The 21,384-nt window shown below is 45.2% G+C and overlaps 1 protein-coding gene across 1 annotated transcript in view; it reads right to left on the bottom strand.

The window, feature by feature from the left end:
* GALNT17 (polypeptide N-acetylgalactosaminyltransferase 17) overlaps positions 1 to 21,384 on the bottom strand; it is a 425,502-nt gene that overhangs the window by 86,785 nt on the left and 317,333 nt on the right. Inside the window, exon 6 of the mRNA XM_070730672.1 lies at positions 18,564 to 18,681. Within this exon, the coding sequence (XP_070586773.1) occupies positions 18,564 to 18,681 (118 nt within the window). The remainder of the gene's footprint in view (positions 1 to 18,563; positions 18,682 to 21,384) is intronic.

Below are 21,384 nucleotides of genomic sequence, written 5' to 3'. Positions count from 1 at the left end.
CAGAAACGGGGGGGATGCATTATATCAGCAAAATAAACCAATAAGATTTACTTTTCTCATTTCAATCCATAAATTGAAAAAAACTTTCACAAAAACGGGGGGGAGGCACATTTATGTGCAAAATAAACCAATAAGGATTAATTTTTTCAGTTCAATTTTCATTCCATTGTGTGCAGAAATGTTCAAACTTGTTTCCAGGTGAAAAAAGCTTTCAAAAAGACCAAATATAAGTACCTAAAATGATCAATTTGCAGTCCGGGTCAAATAGACCCGGGAACATAAGATTAGAGAGTTTTTTCGAACAGAACAGCAGGGAAGCAAATGTTGGATAACCATCTGTCTGAAGTAATGTAGGATTTTCTGCCTAAGTAGGGGGTTAGACTAGAAGACTTCCAAGGTCCCTTCCAACTCTGTTGTTGTTGTTGTTGCTGCTGCTGTGTTATTATTATATGAAAGAAAGAAAGAAAGAAAGAAAGAAAGAAAGAAAGAAAGAAAGAAAGAAAGAAAGAAAGAAAGGAGAGAAGGGAGTAGGGAGGGAGGAGAGGTCAGAATAAACATGGGGGTGGGCGGGAGGGCCCTTTTGCAAGCAGCAGAACAGGAAAAAGCTTCAAAACAGTAAAAGAAATTGCAAAAAAATCCCCCCCCAAAAAAAAATAAGAAAAGAAAAGATGGCCGCACCCATGGACCAGCACTAGCCGATCCAGTTAAGTGACATTAGTAGCGGGTTGCTACCGGTTTGGGCAATCCAGTCCGAACTGGGAGGAACCCACTCCTGGAGTTAGTCCTTGTTTAGCAATCATAATTGATCATTAACCACCCATCTCTTTGAGGGTAAAGGGTGATTCAGAAATGTGACACATAAATAAATCAGCAAAGTTAAGTCGTTGCTGCATGAAACTATGATTTTATTTAACAATCTTACTTCACCTTCCCTTTGGTTACAGACCTGCAAATATTGTAAATGTGTGGATTGGTCACAAAATATTTAAACACTTTTGAAGGTACCTTTCTTCGTCACCATTGAAACTGTGGACGATTGCCAAACAAAGCGGTCACTAAATGAGGACTAGCTGGGCAAGGCAGTGGCCACAACTGTGGAACTGAAGCCTGATCATTATTTATACATGCCTCGTAATACATTTAAAAATGCAGTGGCACGTCAACAATTGACAAACACAAACACACATGGCAATGCAAACACACACACACCAATGCCCCTGTTTACAACTCTAATTGGAGATTAATACCACAGCAAGAAATAGCCAGGTTTGTGCCAAGGAAGATAAGCAGAGGATTCTTTTTTTCTTACTTGAACAAACCGTGGAGTAGGATATTGGGCTAAAATTTTCAGCCTAGCTTTATTTTCTATTTCAGCTCCTTCCTTCCTTCCTTCCTTCCTTCCTTCCTTCCTTCCTTCCTTCCTTCCTTTCTTCCTTCCTTCCTCCCTCCCTCCTCCCTCCCACCTTCACCTTCCCTCCTCCCTCCCTCCCTCCTTCCTTCCTCCATCCTCCCTCCCTCCTACCTTCCCACCTTCCCTCCTTCCCTCCTTCCCTCATTCCTTCCTTCCTTCTTTCCTCCCTCCCTCCCACCTTCCCTCCTCCCTCCTTCCTTCCTCCATCCTCCCTCCCACCTTCCCTCCTTCCTTCCTTCCTACTTTCTTTCTTTCTTTCTTTCTTTCTTTTTTTTTCTTTCTTTCTTTCTTTCTTTCTATTATATTCTTCTTTTCAAGCTGCACTGTGCAAGAGCCTGGGAAATAAAATGAATTTTGAATTTCACCAAGAAGTTTGGGATGAAAGTCAGATGTGATGATCCAGCGTTTTAATTATGCCATATTTTTTCCCCCAGAGCCAAACGTCTGTGTGTGTGCATGCATATGTGTGTGTGTTCCTGAGCAATAAACCTAGTTGTGTGTCTGTGTGTGCACAGAAACTGATTCCCTGACAAAGCAAACAGCTGTTCAAATACCCCCAGAGCATCTCTAACGGTGTCTATGAAGGAACAAAATCAGAGATGAATATTGTGTGCAACATTGCTCACAGCAGTCATTAAACTATTTTATCTGGGAAAATGCAAAATACATGTTTACTTTATCTGGTCCTTAACTCAGCTAATGTGCATCTGGAAAAATTACCAGCCCTGAATGCACAACAAATATTGTTCCTGGCTCCTCTTCAATCCCTTGAGATGCTCATCTGTAGTTAGTCCCTGCTTAATAGGGAAGCAACGATATGTGTGAATTTAAAAGAGAGAGAGAGAGGGAGGGAGGGAGAGGAAGAGAGAGGAGGGGAGGGAGAGGAAGAGCGGGAGAAAGTGTTCGCAAAGTCAAATAACCCAGTTAATTAGAGTTCAATCAGATGACTTTATTCTTGTCTGCTTTTTGCTTAGGTTTTGGAGGTTGGTTTTGATGGTTTAGGAAGGCAAACCCAACCTTTGGAATTAGTTCATGGTTCAATACATAAACCCAGAAAAACAGTTTAAGTATGCAAATTAAATGTTAATCCCCATGGAGCCAAAGAATTCTAAGCTGTAAAATGCAAGATGCATTTTCACAGCAGCATGCCAGACACCCCCATTGTTTGTACAATTATTATTGTTAATATCTGCTTTGTAAAACTTTTAATGTGGGAATTCTTTTCACTTAAGAGCTCAGCAGTACCTGTAGACCTAGACTGAGAAGACTTGGACTTAGAATAACTTTATTGTTACTTTAAATGTAACACTAATCGGCATGCATTAAAATGAATGTTTGTGGCATACAGCTCTCAAAGGGTCTCTACCTCTAATGCAGTGTTTTTCAACCAGTGTGCCGATGCACACTAGTGTGCCGCGAGACATGGTCAGGCGTGCTGCGAAGAAGGAAGCTCAGGTTCCATTCTCACAACTTTTTGCTGAGAGCAAGAGAGAGAGAGAAAAAAAGAAAGAGAGAGAAAGAAAGCAAGAGTGAGAGAGAAAGAAAGCAAGAGAGAGTGAGAGAGAGAGAGAGAGAGAGAGAGAGAAAATGAGAGGAAGGGGGAAAGAGCGAGAGAAATGAGCAAAAAAAGGAGGAAAAAAAGAGAAATGAGAACATGATTGAGGCAGAGAATGAGAGGAAAGAGAGAGAAACAAAAGAGAGATTTAAAGCATATGATACCGTGTTTCCCCGATAGTAAGACCATGTCTTACTTTCTTTTTACCCCCAAAAGCCCCCCTATGTCTTACTATCGGGGTATGTCTTACATTGGAAAAAGTTTTGCATCTCTACTTTGGGTCGCGTGCTTATGCTTGTGTTTAAAGGGAAAGAACTTAGTATTGCTATCGGAATTCTCTCGACGGGGAAGGAGGCTGAACCGCAGATATAACGTTGGGAAGAAGGTGCAAGGAATCGCGTGGGGGGGGGGGGGGATAGCGGCGGTGGTTTGGATTAAGCGATCGTAATCCCCCAAAAGGATGAACTCCAGCCTCGGAAGGCCGATGGCTACGAAATTAAGGCTTTTCTTTGAGAGAGAGAGAGAGAGAGTGGGGGATAGTTGTCGTCGGAGCGCTAAAGACCAGGGCAGAGAAAGCGAGAGCTGCATGCGGGAGAAGCAGAGGAGGAATCAGGCAAGCCGAATGGGAATCCCTCCCCTGCCCTCCCTCGCTCCATTCCCCGCCAGCAACTCCTCCGCAAACCCACCTCTACATCCTCGCTCTGCAAGTGCCGAGACAGGCGGACCACATTGCAAAGGGCTGCCTCTCCTGCCGCCGCTGCTATTGCTAATGCCCGGGGCTGTAAGCAAAACCCGGACCGGACTCACACAGAACAGGCTCCCATTCGGCTTGCCTGATTCCTCCTCCGCTTCTCCCGCATGCAGCTCGCGCTTTCTCTGCCCTGGTCTTTAGCGCTCCGACGACGACTATCCCCCACTCTCTCTCTCTCGAGGGAAATCCTTTGTGCCTTGCGGCCGAGCTCTCCCACCTGCTCGGCGGGTCATCGGGCTCCCCCCCCCCCCCCGCAATACCGTGTTTCCCCGAAAGTAAGACATATGTCTTACTTTCGGGGTATGGCTAATATTAGCCGACCCCCCTGAAACCCCCCATATGTCTTACAATCGGGGGGGGTCTTACTATCGGGGAAACACGGTAAAAAAGCACCCAAAGAATAAGAGAGAAAAAAAACCCAGCCCTCACTTAATTTTGGAAATGGTTCAAGAGTGTGTATACACACACACACACACACACACACAAGGGGGGGGGAGGAGACAGGGATGGAAAAAGAGAGGAGAGTGTCTTAGAGTGTCATTTTGGTTGGTGGTGTGCCCCAGGATTTTGTAAATGTAAAAAATGTGCCGTGACTCAAAAAGGTTGAAAATCACTGCTCAAATGTACACTACATAAATATGAAAAGATAGATTAAACAAACAAACACACACACAAATATGCATGCACCCACATATATTATATGACATGGAAAAACAACACAGACTAGTTTGGATGTATCCATATACGTGACAAGAGAAACAAATCTTGTGAGTTTACCAGACGGATGGCATAAGGAACACAGCTGTTACAGAATCTGGTAGACCTGTTAAAAATACTTTGAAACCTCCTACCTAAAGGGCAACAACTCTGCTGCCACCAAACCAAACAGGGATGCTGTTTGTTAAAATGCTCTCAATCGTGCCACTGTAAGAAGTCGCCAGGGAAAAGTGGCAAGCTGCAGAGCTACCAAATTAGTAATCCTTGATGATATAATGATATGAATCACCCCAAAATTATATCACAAAGTCTGATTTCAGGTATTAAGTATCAAGATCATGTGAAGTGAGGGAACTTGGAGTCTTAGTGGGCAACCAGCTAAATATGAGCCCGCAATATACAGCAGCAGCCAAAAAAGCCAATGCAATCCTAAACTGCATTAACAAGGGAATACAATCAAGGTCATGCATGGTACTAATACCACTCTATAAAGCCTTAGTAAGACCATTCCTAGAATACTGCATCCAGTTTTGGTCACCACACTATAAAAAAAGATAGAATAGAATAGAATAGAATTTTATTGGCCAAGTGTGATTGGACACACAAGGAATTTGTCTTGGTGCATATGCTCTCAGCGTACATAAAATAAAATATACCTTTGTCAAGAATCATGTAGTACAACACTTAATGATTGTCATAGGGATCAAATAAGCAACGAAGAAGCAATATTAATAAAAATCTTAGGATATAAGCAACAAGTTACAGTCATACAGTCAACATGGGAGGAAATGGGTGAAAGGAATGATGAGAAAAACTAGGAGAATAGAAGTGCAGATTTAGTAGAAAGTCTGACAGTGTTGAGGGAATTATTTGTTTAGTACAGTGATGCCGTTCGGAAAAAAACTGTTCTTGTGTCTAGTTGTCTTGGTGTGCAGTGCAGTGATGTTGAGACTCTAGAAAGAGTGCAGAGAAGAGCAACCAAGATGATTAGGGGACTGAAGGCTAAAACATATGATGAACGGTTACAGGTGTTGGACATGGCTAGTCTAGTGAAGAGAAGGACCAGGAGAGATGTGATAGCAGTCTTCTAATATTTGAGGGGCTGCAACAGAGAGGAAGGGGTGAAGCTATTTTCCAAGGCATCCGAAGGCCACAGAAGGAATAACAGATGGAAACTCATCAAGGAGAGATTTAATTTAGAAATAAGGAGAAATTTTCTGAAAGAGAACAATCAACCAATGGAACAGAAGATGTCATCGGAAATTGTGGGAGTTTCATCACTGGAAGCTTTCAAGATGAGATTGGACTGCCATTATAGTGTAATGTGCAGAGAAGGGCAACCAAATAGTGTAGGGTTTTCCTGCTTGGGCAGGGGATTGGATTAGATGATCTACAAGGTCCCTTTGAACTCTCTAATCTAATCTAATCCAATCCAATCCAATCCAATCCAATCTAATCTAATCCAACCCAATCCAACCCAACCTAACCTAACCTAACCCAGTCCAATCCAATCCAATCCAACCCAACTCAACCCAACCCAACCCAACCTAACCTAACCCAGTCCAATCCAATCCAATCCAATCCAATCTAATCTAATCTAATCTAATCTAATCTAATCTAATCTAATCTAATCTAATCACCTGTTAGTACTTCTTTATACTGCATTGTTAAGACCAGACTTGAGATACTGCTTCCAATTTTGATTGCCATAATGGACAGGGCAAGGGGCTCGCAAGAGATGCTCTGTAGTTTCTCAGACTGCGGGAAAAATTTTCTTTCAGGCATGAGAGAGATTCTGTTAATATAGCTTTCACAAATAAAGTTGAATCTGTTTATCTAATCACATTTCCTGTCTGGTCTACCTGGTAATGCTGACATCAATCTTGCAAGTCTGAGAGTACTTATTTTCTGACAAAGAGAAGAGAGGAAAGTGTGTTTTTAAAATTCATTGTGGAAGTCATATTTAATGAAAGAAAATATTCTATGAAGGATTAAAGTCTCAATGCAGGCTTAGCAACACAGCACTCTTCACACTGTTTAACAGTTTCCCATCTCCTATTGATTGGGGGGAAATGCTTCTAAGCATTGTTAAACTGTGAAATCTTGAGAGATTTGGATGCTTTGCCTGACAGCACCAAAGGCCTGTCTGAACTCATGTGACAGTTGCAAAATCGCCTTGGATTACTGTTATAGGCTCAGTTGTGAGTTTGTATGTGTCAGAGTCAGAAAAAAAAATCCAGTAAAATGAGGATTTTTTATTAGAAAGATGGAGCAAAATACTGCTTTTTTTAAAAGAAAAACACATCATTTTGTCTTGATTACTTCATTAGATATCTTATTGTTGTAATTCCTATTACTTGTTGGCTGGGATTTTTGCAGAAGTCCTATCATCTTAAAGCTGTTGAGATCAGGGGTGGTTTCTATTTTTTTAACTACCAGTTCTGTGGGTGTGGCTTATTTTGTGGGTGTGGCTTATTTTGTGGGTGTGGCTTGATGGTCATGCGACAGTGGGTGTGGATTCATGATCATTTGACTGGGTGGGAATGGTTTGGCAGTCATGTGACTGGGTGACAGTGTCTTTGTGGTCATGTGATTGGATGGGGGTGGCTGGGTGATCATGTGATGGGGTCGGCATGGCCAATTTGACATCACTCACATCAAGGGTTAGGGTTAGGGTGCCTGGCCTCCTCTCTCTGCCAACATTTTTAGACACCGTAAACATACCGATCTTTCCTCGTCTCCTACCATAGTCACGGTGAAGCCAAACGCTACATACGCTTTGTCATATTTCCTTGTCTTAGTTTTTGGGAGACTTGCGTTTGTTTCATTAACTCTCTCTCTCTCTCCTCCTTTCTTTTCTTTCCTGTTAAATATTTTTCAATGATATCTCTTAAAAGTTTGTTATCTGCACTTCACATCTCCTGTGTTGTGTGCTATTTTTTGGTGCAAAAATCCCTACTCCCTGTGGCAAAAAAAAAGCATGTTCCCTTGGAACATGCCCCCACCCGGCATTGCTCCATGCCCCCTCCCAGGGGTGCCTGCCCTACTATTTAAGAAGCACTGCATTATCTGCAGAGCACAATGAAATACAGTATTTTTGGAGTATAAGATTTACCAGAATATTAGATGCACCTTAGGTTTGTTTGGTGGAGGTGTGTGTGTGTGTGGGGGGAATAGGGGAAATACCTACCAGGTATTCATCGGGCTAGTGTTCTTAGTCTGGTCCGCTGCAGCACATTATTTTATCCCCTGGTTAGGGCTGAAAAAAAAGTATTCTTTGAAGGGAGTAGCAATGAAACAAGCCTGCAAAGACTTAAGGCTGGAAAAAAAATTCGCAGTAGCAATGAAAAAAACTCTGCAAGCTGGGAAGATCATTATTAGCATCTTGTTAGGGCTGAAAAAAAACTTTTTCGGAGGGAGTAGCAATGAAAACAAGCCTGCAAGCTGGGAAGAGGTGGGAAGATCATTAGCACTGGGGAAAAAAGCTGCAGAAAAAAGCTACATTTGGAGTATAAGTGTTCTGCCGGGCTCTCTGATAGGAGCCTCTCGAAAATCCACGGGTACAAATTTCAGACACACACACGTTTGAAAATTCAGAACAATGTTCTTTATCACAAAATTCAAAATAAACAAAGCACTCTTTTTGTATTGCAAAGAGCACTCGTCCAAAACAACTGGGGAGTCTGTACAATTTCCCTTAAGCAGTCATTAAGTACTTAGCTAGCAGCTGTGAAGAAACTTCACACCCCTTCTTCTTCCAACAAAGTGAGACATACACACACACGTTGCTCTGCTTTGGTTTCAAAGGCGTGAAAAAGCAACAAAGTCCAGCAACACAAGATTCCTGATGAACTCCGATCAGATATTCTTCCACAACGGCCAAACCCACATGCTGCTATTTATAGCAGCAGCCCTAATTACTGGAGCCCCACCCAAACACAGGTGGCCTCCCTTATTTCCTGTAATATGTTCTTACTTGGTCTCTTCTACGCATAATTCTGCGCTTGCGTGGGTCCAAATTGTCACCATCTGAATCAACGGAAGATAAGGGAGATTGACTGCCTGGGCTGATGTGCCAAGCCCTCCTCTGCTGAGTCACTCCCACCTTCTTCTTCGTCCGAGGAAACAAAACTCTGAACTGATTCTGTCAGCAATAACACAGGCCTGTGACATGTTGAATTTTCCCCTGCATCCACCTCCCCATTCCCTGGGGCAGGAGCTGGGCCAGAGCCAACCACAACAATAAGACACACCAAAATTTTCAGTCTCTTTTAGGGAGGAAAAAAGTGTGCCTTATACTCCAGAAATATGGTACTTATATTGAACTCTGCATGTGTGGCTCTGCTTGTTTGTGCCTGTCATATCTGTTTCCCAGAATTGAGCTAAACAGCTGCCATCAAATTCCCTTCAGAATTTACATGGGAGACTGTGGGCTGAGATTGGCAAGAGTTTATTGAAGTAGCATCAAGGCATTCTCAGAATAAGCAAATGCTACAAACCGAACCTCTGACATTTCCCAAGCTTTGGAGTGTGCTTTTTTATTGTTAGCGATTCACAGTAACCTTTGAGATTGCACTGTAATATAACATTTTCCAACGACTGGCAGAAAGATAGATAGTCTGCATCAGATCTAACAAGGAAAGCCGTGTCTATCCCATAACATTTATTTATTTTTTCCCTTTCTTATACTGCAACTCAAAGAGAGCTGTGCTATTTGTATAACTACACAACCCACACTTGAATCTGGCACATTTTAAAATGGGTTTTCTATGCCTCCTTTGTGTAGTCAATTAAGGATCATAGAAAACACTCCTGCTGCTCCAGCTTGCCAAACTTACTACTGCTTCATAACTGCCTTTGAGACTGGGGTGTTCATTTGTGGATTTATTTGGTTTACATTTCCAAGAGGATTGATCTCACCTATACTTATTGAGCTAATACGCAGCTTGGTTTGTTGTTCTATTTCAATTTTTGCATTTCCCCATATATTGCAATATATGTGTCCACACAAAATACAAGGGGCAGGAACTTCAGAAGCATAGCTGGGTTGGATTTGATCACTAGTTGGATAGGAGACCATGAAAAAATCCCAGGGGATGCCCTGGGATTTTCCTATCCTAGACTGTAAAATTTAAGGGAGAAATATTGCTGAGAAAACTTCATGAATAGGTCAATACAGATTCAACATGTGAAGTGTTAATACCACTTTATAAGGCCTTGGTAAGGCCACACTTGGAATACTGCATTCAGTTTGGGTCACCACGATGCAAAAAGGATGTTGAGACTCTGGAAAAAGTGCAGAGAAGAGCGACAAAGATGATTAGGGGACTAAAACATATGAAGAACGGTTGAAGGAACTGGGCATGGCTAGTTTAATGAAAAGAAGGACCAGGGGAGATGTAACAGCAGTATTCCAATATCTCAGGGGCTGCCACAGAGAAGAAAGAGTCAACCTCCAAAGCACTTAGGGCAGCATCGCAAAAACACTGAAGTCCTTGAAACCCCACCTCCAGACTTCGGTGTTTTTGCGATACTGCCATTTCGCTAAGGCTCCCCTCGCTGGGAAACCCCACCTCCGGACTTCCGTTGCCAGCAAAGCACCCGATTTTGCGATGCTGGGATTCCCCTGCTGGGATTCCCCTGCAGCATTGCAAAAACACGGAAGTCCAGAGGTGGGGTTTCCCATGGAGGGGAGCCTCAGGGGAATCCCAGAAGCGCAAAAACAGGTGCTTTGCTGGCAACAGAAGTCCGGAGGCAGGGCATCCCAGCGGCAGCGGCGGGTTCGTAAGGTGAAAATAGTTCAGAAGAAGAGGCAAAAAAAATCTTAAACCCCGGGTTCGTACCGCAAAAAGTTCATATGATGAGGGGTACATAAGACGAGGTATCACTGTATCTACATACTAAGATCTCTTGCAGTGCAGCTCCTTTGCATTAACACTATATGGCATCCACCAAGTCTAAGCTCTCAGTTTATCTTGTTAACATTGATTGCTCTCTGTCCTTAATACCTGATAAAATTTACACACCGTGCTAAGTCACGGTTAGCTTGACCCTGATTTATTAAAAATGGATTTGTCTTGCTTTACATCATACCCTAAGCTTTACAAACAAGAATGACCAAGTACATAAAACACATTAAATCAAAATCAAAGAAAATCACAACCATTGTGTGCCCACAGCACAATAAAATCAGCCAATCTCATCTCTCAGTCTCTTCTCGTTGTGGCTTTTTCTCATGAAACCTCAACAGAAGCTGAAGAAGAACAGGAGGGGCAGAAAAGGAGTTAAAGGGATGGAATGAGATGGGATGGGGTGGGATGGGGTATTTGGATGGAATGGAATGGAATGGAGTGGAGTGGAGTGGAGTGGAGTGGAGTGGAGTGGAGTGGAGTGGAGTAGAGTAGAGTAGAGTAGAGTAGAGTAGAGTAGAGTAGAGTAGAGTAGAGTAGAGTAGAGTAGAGTAGAGTAGAATAGAATAGAATAGAATAGAATAGAATAAAATACCAGAGTTGGAAGAGACCTTGGAGGTCTTCTAGTCCAATCCCCTACTTAGGCAGGAAACCCTACACCATTCCAGACAAAAGGTTATCCAACATCTTCTTAAAAACTTCCAGTGTTGGAGCATTCACAACTTCTGGAGGCAAACTGTTCCACGGATTAATTGTTCTAACTGTCAGGAAATTTTTCCTTATTACTAGGTTGGTTCTCTCCTTGATTAGTTCCCATCCATTCTTCTTGTCCTACCCTCAGGTTTGGAGTACAGCTTGACTCCCTCTTTTTTTGTGTCAACCCCTGAGATATTGCTAACATATCTCCCCTGGTCCATTTTTCTCCATTAAACTAGACATACACAGTTCCTGCAACCGTTCTTCATATATTTTGGCCTCCAGTCCCCTAATCATCTTTGTTGCTCTTCTCTGCACCCTTTCTAGAGTCTCCACATCTTTTTTTACATCATGGTGAACAAAAGTGGGTGCGGTATTCCAACTGTGGCTTTACCAAGTGGTATTAACACTTCACATGATCTTGATTCTATCCCACTGTTAATGCAGCCTAGAACTGGATTGGCTTTATTTTTGGTAGCTGCTGCACACTAGAATAGAATAGAATAGAATAGAATAAAATACCAGAGTTGGAAGAGACCTTGGAGGTCTTCTAGTCCAATCCCCTACTTAGGCAGGAAACCCTACACCATTCCAGACAAAAGGTTATCCAACATCTTCTTAACCCTGCTGTGCTGTTCGGGTCTGTGCGACCCAAAATCAAAGTTTGAGACCCTATAAAATTTTTTCCCTGCATCTCTGAAACTTGAAATTTCATGACTTTTCATCATTTCAGGGGTTTTATCTATGAGAATTTTTTTGGGGGGGTGGGGGGTTTCTTTCTTGCTGAAAAAAAAGTCACACTTGTTCTATTCCCGGGTCACCCTGACCCGGACCGAAAACTCTTCATTTGAAGTGCTTATGTTTGGTCAATTTGAAAGCTTTTTTCCCTTGGAAAATAGTCTGAACATTTCTGCACACAATGATATGAAAATTGAACTGAAAAAAATTATGCATAGTGATTTATTTTGATTATAAAAGGCAGCCCCCCCCCTGTTTTTGTGAATTATTTTTCAATTTATAGATAGTTTAGCTTGCAAAATGTGTTCAATTTTGCTAAAGTTGGTGTGGGATTTGTAGTTTGAACATTTCTGAATATAAGAAAAATATGGTTGTCCATAAGGACTGTTTCACTTAAAGACCAAGTTACCGGTGCCGACTATGGTAGCTAAACAAGGACTATCTGTACCCTTTTGCATTCAATGCCTGGCCCTGTTCATAGCTTGCTTGGTAACACAACATAAATCCATGAACTTAAACTCGATTTATGACCTGGAAGATTAACTTGACATTTTAATTGCTGTTAAAGACAGATAACCACTGTTGCTTTGCAAGGCCTGAACTCATTTTCAGCATGCGGAGTGGGAGTAAGTTTGAGAGAAGAGGCTGGTGGGGAAAGTGGGTTGCCTTCATTTGGCTTATTTTATGAGTAGGGGAAAAAAATAAGTAAAACTCATGTCACTGAAGATGAATGTTGCTGCATTGATAGCCTGATTGGGAAGTGTTTTTTTTCCTGGGGGGCAAATGGGGTGTAATTAGCCATAGATCACATTCTAGGACACTGATTGTAACAGTGTCATCTAATGATGTCCAATTGCAGAAATAGAAGGCACAGGAGGCTATAGACGGCTATCAAGGAAGCTGTTTCTATTATTGAACAGCTCTTACCATCAAGAAAAGTCTCCTAGGAATCAGATATCTGGCCTTCAAGCCCATTAGCTTCAAATATGTGTTCTCTGTATTAAGAATCCCCCCCCCATTCTTCTGTGTAACAGTTGCTTGCTTAAACTGATGATGATTCCAATGTTACAATAGTTGACCTTGGAACATTATCTTTCAGTTGTGGCAAGAGGGGCACTGGACAGGGAGTCTCTACTCACAGTCACTCATGCCCTTATCAGCCAAGATCAGAAGCAACCTGAGAAAATATCATTTTACTGAAAGAGGAGTAGATGCTTGGAACAAACTATCAGGGCAGACTAAATGAACCATGAGGTCTTTTTCTGCCGTCAATCTTCTATGTTTCTATGTTTTCTATGTTTCTATCACCTCGAGGTTCGACTACTGCAATGCTCTCTACCTGGGGCTATCTTTGAAGAGCATTCAGAAACTACAGATTGTGCAGAATGCATCTGTGCGAGCAACCATGGGCCTTCCTTGGTACACCGTTGTATCTGCAGCACTCTGCAGGCTGCATTGGCTGCAAATTTGTTTCTGAACACAATTGAAAGTGTTGGTTATGACCTATAAAACCCTACATGACATTGGACCAGATTACTTATGAGACCCAGGGCCGCCGATAGACCGGTACTACTGGGAGTCCCGTACCGGGCCCGGTGAAATTGACCAATTAGAGGGGCCCGCAGTCAGCAGCTCCTTGCACATGCGCAGACTGTCACCTCAGAAAAGAAAAAGTCCGGGCCCTTTTGCGCATGTGCAAGGAGCTGCTAATTTGGCGCCAGAAGGCCGGGGCCCCTAATTGTTCAAAAAGTTGTGAGAAGAGGAAGCTGAGCTTCCTTCTTAGCGCCTTTCAAGTTTTCCGGCAACTGCAGCGCCCCACCCGGCTGGAGCTTCCCTGGCGGCTGCAGCAGGTGAGCTTTGGGGCTGGTGGGGTAGGTGAAGGCGGCGTGCTGGCCGGCCAGAGCCGGGATTGGATAAAGCGGAGGCGGGTAGATGGCTGGCAAGCCGCCGAGGGAGGCCAGCGGGGGCAGGTTGAGCAAGCCGGGCTTGGGGACGAAGGAGGCGGCGGGCAGGGGGACCAAGCCCGGCGGGGTGCAAGGCGAAGGCGTCTTGGTGCACAGGCAGGCGCCGGGGCTGCTGGCGGAGCTCTCCGGGGAGACGCTGGGCACCGGCCGCACCGGCTCCTCGGCCAGGAGAGTGTCGATGCGGAAGTTGTGGGATTTCTCTGTGGGCTTCTGCATGCCGGCTTCTGGGCTGCCGCTTCGGCCCTGCTTTGCGGGGCCTTAACGCGGCTCTACCTTTTCCCGGGGCGGCGGCGTTGGGTGATGCGGCCGCTGCTCCAGCCCCTTCCTTGCAACTCACTCACACACACACACACACACACACACACCTGCCCGATCGGCTGGGCGCGCCGCTGCCCCCCTCTTCTACAAGCCGCTACGGCGGGGTGGCTCCTCCTTTCCCTCCCTTCCCCTCTTCCGATTTGGGGCTGGTGGGAGGGTAGCGGCAGCGGAAGGGCGGCGTGCAGCGGAAGGGTGATGGTGGCAGCAGCGACAGCCGCAGCGGGTAGTAGGCCCCTCTCCCCCCTCTCTCCTTCTCTCTTTCTCTCAGCAGTCGCAGGCAGTGGGTAGTAGCCGTGGGGCAGTGGCAGAGTGGTCAGCTGTGAGGCGGGGGCTGAGCTCTGGAACAGAGGCACTGACTGCGGTGGCTGGACAGCATTTACGGCATCTAGCAACACGTCTAGCCGCCGCCGTCATTGCTCCGTTCCGGAGCTCCGCCTCACAGCTGACGACCTTGCCGCTGCCGAGAGAAAGAGAGAGGGAGAGAGGGGGGAGAGAAAGAGATAGCAAGAGAGGGAGGGAGAGAAAGAGAGAGGGGGAGAGGGAGAAAGAGAGAGGGAGAGAGGGGGGAGAAAGAGAGAGAAAGAGATAGCAAGAGATGGAGAGAGAGAAAGAGAGAGGGAGAGAGGGGGGAGAGAAAGAGATAGCAAGAGAGGGAGAGAGAGAAAGAGAGAGGGGGGAGAGAGAGGGAGAGGGAGAAAGAGAGAGGGAGAGAGGGGGGAGAAAGAGAGAGAAAGAGATAGCAAGAGAGGGAGAGGGAGAAAGAGAGAGGGAGAGAGGGGGGAGAGAAAGAGAGGGAGAGGGAGAAAGAGAGAGGGAGAGAGGGGGGAGAGAAAGAGGTAGCAAGAGAGGGAGAGGGAGAAAGAGAGAGGGAGAGAGGGGGGAGAGAAAGAGATAGCAAGAGAGGGAGAGAGAGAAAGGGAGAGGGGGAGAGATAGCAAGAGAGGGAGAGAGAGAAAGAGAGAGGGAAAGGGGGAGAGAGGGGGGAGAGAAAGAGAGAGGGAAAGGGGGAGAGACGGGGGAGAGAAAGAGAGAGAAAGAGGGAGAGGGAGAAAGAGAGAGGGAGAGATGGGGGAGAAAGAGAGAGAAAGAGATAGCAAGAGAGGGAGAGAGAGAAAGAGAGAGGGAGAGAGGGGGAGAGAAAGAGATAGCAAGAGAGGGAGAGAGAGAAAGAGAGAGGGAGAGAGGGGGGGAGAAAGAGAGAGAGAGAAAGAGAGAGGGAGAGAGAGAAAGAGAGAGGGAGAGAGGGGGAGAGAAAGAGAGGGAGAGGGAGAAAGAGAGAGGGAGAGAGGGGGAAGAGAAAGAGATAGCAAGAGAGGGAGAGAGAGAAAGAGAGAGGGGGAGAGAGAGAAAGAGAGGGAGAGAGGGGGGAGAAAGAGATAGCAAGAGAGGGAGAGAAAGGGAGAGGGGGAGAGATAGCAAGAGAGGGAGAGAGAGAAAGAGGGAAAGGGGGGAGAGAGGGGGGAGGGAAAGAGAGAGAAAGAGGGAGAGAGAGAAAGAGAGAGGGAGAGGGGGGAGAGTTAGCAAGAGAGGGAGAGAGAAAGAGAGAGGGAAAGGGGGAGAGATAGCAAGAGAGGGAGAGAGAGAAAGAGAGAGGGAAAGGGGGGAGAGAGGGGGGAGAGAAAGAGAGAGAAAGAGAGAGGGAGAGGGGGGAGATAGCAAGAGAGGGAGAGAGAGAAAGAGAGGGAAAGGGGAGAGAGAGGGGGGAGAGAAAGAGAGAGAAAGAGAGAGGGAGAGAGAGAGGAGATAAAGGAAGAGGAGAGATAGAAAGGAAGAGAGAGAAAGAAAGAGGGATAGAAAGAGAGAGAGAGAGTGAGAGATGCTCAGTGAGCCTTTCTTTGAAGTTGCCTTTCTTTCTTTCTTTCTTTCTTTCTTTCTCTCTTTCTTTTTCTCTCTTGCTCTCTTGCTCTTTCATTCTTTTTTCTTTCTCTTGCTTTCTTTCTTTCTCTTGCTTTCTCTCCTTCCTTCCCTCCTTCCATTTCTTTCATTCCCCCTCTCTATTTTTATTTCTCTTTCATTTTCTTTCTTTCTCTCTTTTTTTCTTTCTTTCTTGCTCTTTTTCTTTCTCTCTTTTACCTTCCCTTCCTCTATTTCTTCTTTTCTTTCTCCTTCCTACCTTCTTTCCTCCCTCCCTCCCTTCAGTTCTTCCTCTCTTACTCTCCCCTTTCATAGGTTTCCTTGCTTCCTTCCTCTGTTCCTGTCCCTTCCCCCTTTCTTTCTTTCTTTCTTTCCTTTCCTCCCTCCATTTCTTGCTTTCCTTTTCCTTCCTCCCTTCTTTCCTCCCTCATTCCCTTCTTTCACTCCTTCCTCTTTTACTCTCCCCTTTCACACCTTTCCTTGCTTTCTTTGCACCCTTCCTCTGTTCCTGTCCCTTCCTTCTTTCCTTCCTTCCTTCCTTCCCACCCTCCGTCCATTCATTCACCCACCCATTCCTCTCTTGATCGCCCCTTTTACCATTCCTCCTTCCCTCCCTCCTTCCTTCCTTCATAGCTCGCCCTCGCCTTTCTTCCCTTCCTTCCAGATGGGAGTGCCCCCTCAAGACACTTGCCTGACTGCTGGTACCCTGCTTTTTCTCTCCCCTCGTCCTTTCCAGCTCCTCGCATTTGCTGGCTGGGGAATTCTGGGAGTTGAAGTCCAGATATCTTCAAGTTGCCAAGGTTGGGAAACACTGGCCTATGGGACCGCCTCGCTTGGCGTGAGGCGGGAAATGATCCCCGGGGGATGGAGTGGCTTGGCGACTTAAAATAGTTTTAAAATGGCGGGGGGGGGGGGGGGCAGACACTTAGGCTGTATGGGGCCCCAAAATTCCTGATGGTGGCCCTGATGAGACCGCCTTCTGCCGCATGAGTCCCAGCGACCAATCAGGTCCCACAGAGTTGGCTTTCTCCAGGTCTCGTCAACTAGACAATAACACCTGACAGGGCATAGCAACCAAAATGTTGGGCTCAATTGTGGTTGTAACTCAAGAACTATCTCGTACAGCAATAGTACTGTATGTATGTATGCAGGTAAAGGCTTTGAAAAAGTTACATTTAGTGTAGAAGACCCAGGCAAATTTTCAGCCTCTTTTAGGGAGGAAAAAGGTGTGAAGGGCTGCAAAAAATTTTACTACCATGCTGTAGGCGTGGCTTATTTTGTGGGTGTTCAAAATTTTTCTACCGGTTCTGCATACCAGATCAAAAGTTTTCTACTGGTTCTGCGTACCTGACTGTACCTATAGGAAACCATCACTGCTTATACTCCAAAAAATACGGTACACCAACCTAGCAACAGACTGGACAGAAGGAAGAGGAAGAAACAAGGACCAGTAAAGAAATGAAAAACTTGACTGCAACAGGATCTCTTATATAATAATAATAATTTTAATAATTTATTACATTTGTATCTAATAATTTATTAGATTTATATGTTTCTTTTTGTATTTGATCCCTGTTTTGTAAGGTGCCCTGAGTACAGAGAAAGGTGACCTAGAAATCCAAATAACAGATAGATAGATAGATAGATAGATAGATAGATAGATAGATAGATAGATAGATAGATAGATAGATAGATAGATAAATCCGGGCAATAACATTAGCTTGGCTGTGTTAGTAGAAGGTCAAGTAAGGTTCTCACAAGAGCAATCAAACAATAGATTTATCTTATACTGGTAACCTTAGTTAATTTGTTTGCAACTGAGAATGAAGACGGAGCTCCTTTGTTTAACTGACGGTCCAGTGACTTGAACCATAAATAACTTGAACAAACTCCCAAAATGAGTTACTCCCATATACTAGTTTGTTTGCATACTGCCTACAATATTGCAGTGCGTTGCTGAATACTCTCTTCAGGGATGGTGCATGACAGATGAAATAAAAACACTTTAAATGAAACAAATTCCTAATCTGTTTCTTTCTCTTTGAGGTGTGCAAAAGGTCTCATCTGTTGCTCACCAATATGTGGGACGGAAGGGAGAGTGTACTTTCTAATCACACCCCCTGAATGCTCAAAAAAATCTAATTGGGCTTTTCTGATTAGCAGAACATACAAATCTTCTAGAAGACCAAAGTGAACTTTAGATTCAGAGGGAAGGAAACAGTGAGAATTTATTATTTTTTACTTCTTTGGAGTGATAGCTAATTAATTCCGACGATTTAGAGAGAATGATACTGATTTGATCTCAGACAGAACTTGATACCAGCTAATATTTCTCTAGAGATGTTCACATGTATATCAATGATGTGTATTTATGCAGAAACACTATCAATTTATTTGGAAGGTTTAAGACCGAAGATTATGTGACCCTTGAGAAGCAATCTGAGAAAAACCCACCACCTTTTTATTTTAAAGATACAGTAAACATTGGAACGCTAGGAGGCAAGACTTAAACAGAATATTTTTTAAAAAGAAAAGAAGCCACTTATTTACAAAGAGGATGGTCCAGGAGGAAGAATCAGATTTCAATTTACAAGTTCTTATTCAACTACCTGAGGAAGAAGAATCACTTCGTTATGATTATCTCACAAACCTTAATTCCAAGCTCAATGTTCTCTCCACCGTAAACGTCCATCCCTGGGTCGAGAAGACCAATTTCCCCAAAGAACTTCCGATTCACGACAAAAGAACATCCAATCATAGCTGGCGTCCTGAGGAACAAATGGAAGAGAAGCAAGAAGTGCCTTGTTATTGTGGTTTGATTATATCTTGAGCCATGGTGGTGCAGTGGTTAGAGTAGTTGGCCTTCTCCGGGTCCCGTTGACCAAACAATGTCGTTTGACGGGCCTCAGGGGAAGAGCCTTCTCTGTGGTGGCCCCGGCCCTCTGGAATCAACTCCCCCCAGAGATTAGAACAGCCCCCACCCTCCTTGTATTTTGCAAGTTACTCAAGACCCACCTATATCGCCAGGCATGGGGGAATTAAGACATCTCCAAAGATTAGAATTGCCCCACCCTCCTTGTCTTTCGTAAGCTGCTTAAAACCCACCTCTGCCGTCAGGCATGGGGGAATTGAGACCCTCTTCCCCCTAGGCCTTTACAATTCTATGCATGGTATGTATGTATGTATGTTTGATTTTTTATATTAATGGGTTTTTAATTGTTTCTAACATCAGACTACTATTGTACACTGATTTATTGTTGCTGTTTGCCGCCCTGAGTCTCCGGAGAGGGGCGGCATACAAATCCAATAAATAAATAAATAAATAAATAAATAAATAAATAAATAAATCTCCCCCAGGCTTTCTTATATTTTATGTTTGGTATGTATGTGTTGTATGGTTTTTTAACAGTTGGGTTTTTTTATATAATTCTTGTTATTAGATTTGTTCCATTGTTTATACTGTTTCTTATTGTTGTTGTGAGCCGCCCCGAGTCTTCGGAGAGGGGCAGCATACAAATCTAATAAAATAAATAGATAGATAGATAGATAGATAGATAGATAGATAGATAGATAGATAGATAGATAGATAGGTAGAATGCAGTACTCCAGGCTACTTCCGCTGACTGCCAACTGACTGCAATTTGGCAGTTCAAGGTTGACTCAGTCTACCATCCTTTCATCCTTCCCAGGTGAGTAAACTGAACGACCCCCAAATTTCTGGGGGCAATATGTAAACCCCTTAGAGCAAGGGTAGGGAAAGTATAGTCTGGAGGACAGAAGGGAAAGTGGGGACAAGATCGAAACAAGTGTTTTTAATAGGAAAGTGAAACAAGAATAGCGCCGGTCGACCTTACCGGCTGGCAGCATTTGCCGGAGGGACCGGGCAGACACCGGACTCCCTCATGGCGGCCGCCATCTTGTTTTCGGCCGAAATCTCGCGAGATGAGATTTCGGCCGAAAATCAGGCCTACGAGGCCCTGACGTTGCTGCCGATCAGGGGCGGGGCTTGCTGGCCCTATTTAAGGGCCTGCGGGCCCTGGGCCAGGCCTTCTCGCCCGGACCGGCAGCTGGAGCAGACACATGGCTGTCTGCTCTTGGAGTCTCTTTCGGCGGCCGCGTGGGCGGCCGCCGCTTTTGGAAGCCTCGTCGGAGGCTTGAGGAGGCTGCAGCTACTTGGAGCAGCTGGGCGAAAGCCCCATCCATGGCCGGCGGTCCGCCCCTCTTCTCCCGCTTCGTAAGAGGCGGCCGAGGGTTGCGGCCGCCATTTTGGAAGCCTCACCGGAGGCTCGTGGAGCGGTCTGGGAGGCTTCGGGTCCGGCGTGAAGGCCGGGTCTGTTTCGGCCCTCTATTTTGCCCTGGGGGTGATCCTTCTGGTCGCCCCCTCGGGACCGTGGGGGATCGGGCGGGGGGGATCGCGTGGCGCCCCCCCCGTTTTCGTGGCCCCGGTATAGGGGCAGTTAGGCCCTTGGCGGCAGCTCCTTGCTGCTGCGCTGCCTGTGCAGGCAGAGGCCATTTGCTGCCCTCTTGGCATTACTGTGTAAAAATAAGAATGAGATAACACATTAATAATAATAATAATAATAAAACTGATTATATTGGTAATTTTGGTTAACGCGATTAATATATTTATATATATATATTATGAGCAGACAATTATTTAAATATTTATATAGAAACATAGAAGTCTGACGGCAGGAAGAGACCTTGGTCCATCTAGTCTGCCCCTTATACTATTTGCTGTATCTTGTCAGGATGGATATATGTTTATCACAGGCATGTTTAAATTCTGTTACTGTGGATTTATCTACCAAGTCTGCTGGAAGTTTGTTCCAAGGATCTACTACTCTTTTAGTAAAGTCATAGTCCAACTTCAGTAATTTTATAGTCAAACATTGATTATTTCATATTTGGTAGCCCCACAGTAGCTGTGCCTGGGAGGGTGATGAGGCCCTCGGTCAGGGATAGCCAGGAAGGGCCCCCCGGTGGGTCCTGCCGTGGGGGGAATGCGGTTGGTGCCACCCGGTCCCAGTTTTCTTGGGGTTTTTGTGCGGGGGGGGGGGGCCTGTAACCAGGCTTGCCCCCCCCCCCCCCCGCCGGCTCGCACTGCGGGGGCACAGGCCCCCGGGGCAGCCTTTTGCTAGGGCCTGGTGTGTCAGGGGCGGGGGGTTGGACCCCGCCAACGCAGGCAGTAGTGCCTCTGCCCCTGTTTTTGACGGCTTTCCCGTCGGGGCCAGGGGTATTTAGGTATGGGGGCCACCACGGTGTGGGACCCGTTCGTTGCATGTCATGGTTTTGCTGCAAAGGGGCTTGTTTTCGCCCCTTGGTGTAGGTACAGCCATGCATGCGGGAAGGCAGGGTTCCCATGCCGCTTCGGTGTGCCCATGCCCCTAAAAGGGGGCGGTTAAGAGGGGGAGGGTCCAGGGAACAAACCCCACCTACTGGGGGAAAATGGGCCCAGCCCACTTGATCTA

Source organism: Erythrolamprus reginae, chromosome 1 (assembly GCF_031021105.1).
Source record: "Erythrolamprus reginae isolate rEryReg1 chromosome 1, rEryReg1.hap1, whole genome shotgun sequence".
Lineage (NCBI taxonomy): Eukaryota > Metazoa > Chordata > Lepidosauria > Squamata > Dipsadidae > Erythrolamprus > Erythrolamprus reginae.
The sequence above is the reverse complement of the archived record's forward strand: the minus strand, read 5'-3'. Positions and strand labels throughout refer to the sequence as shown.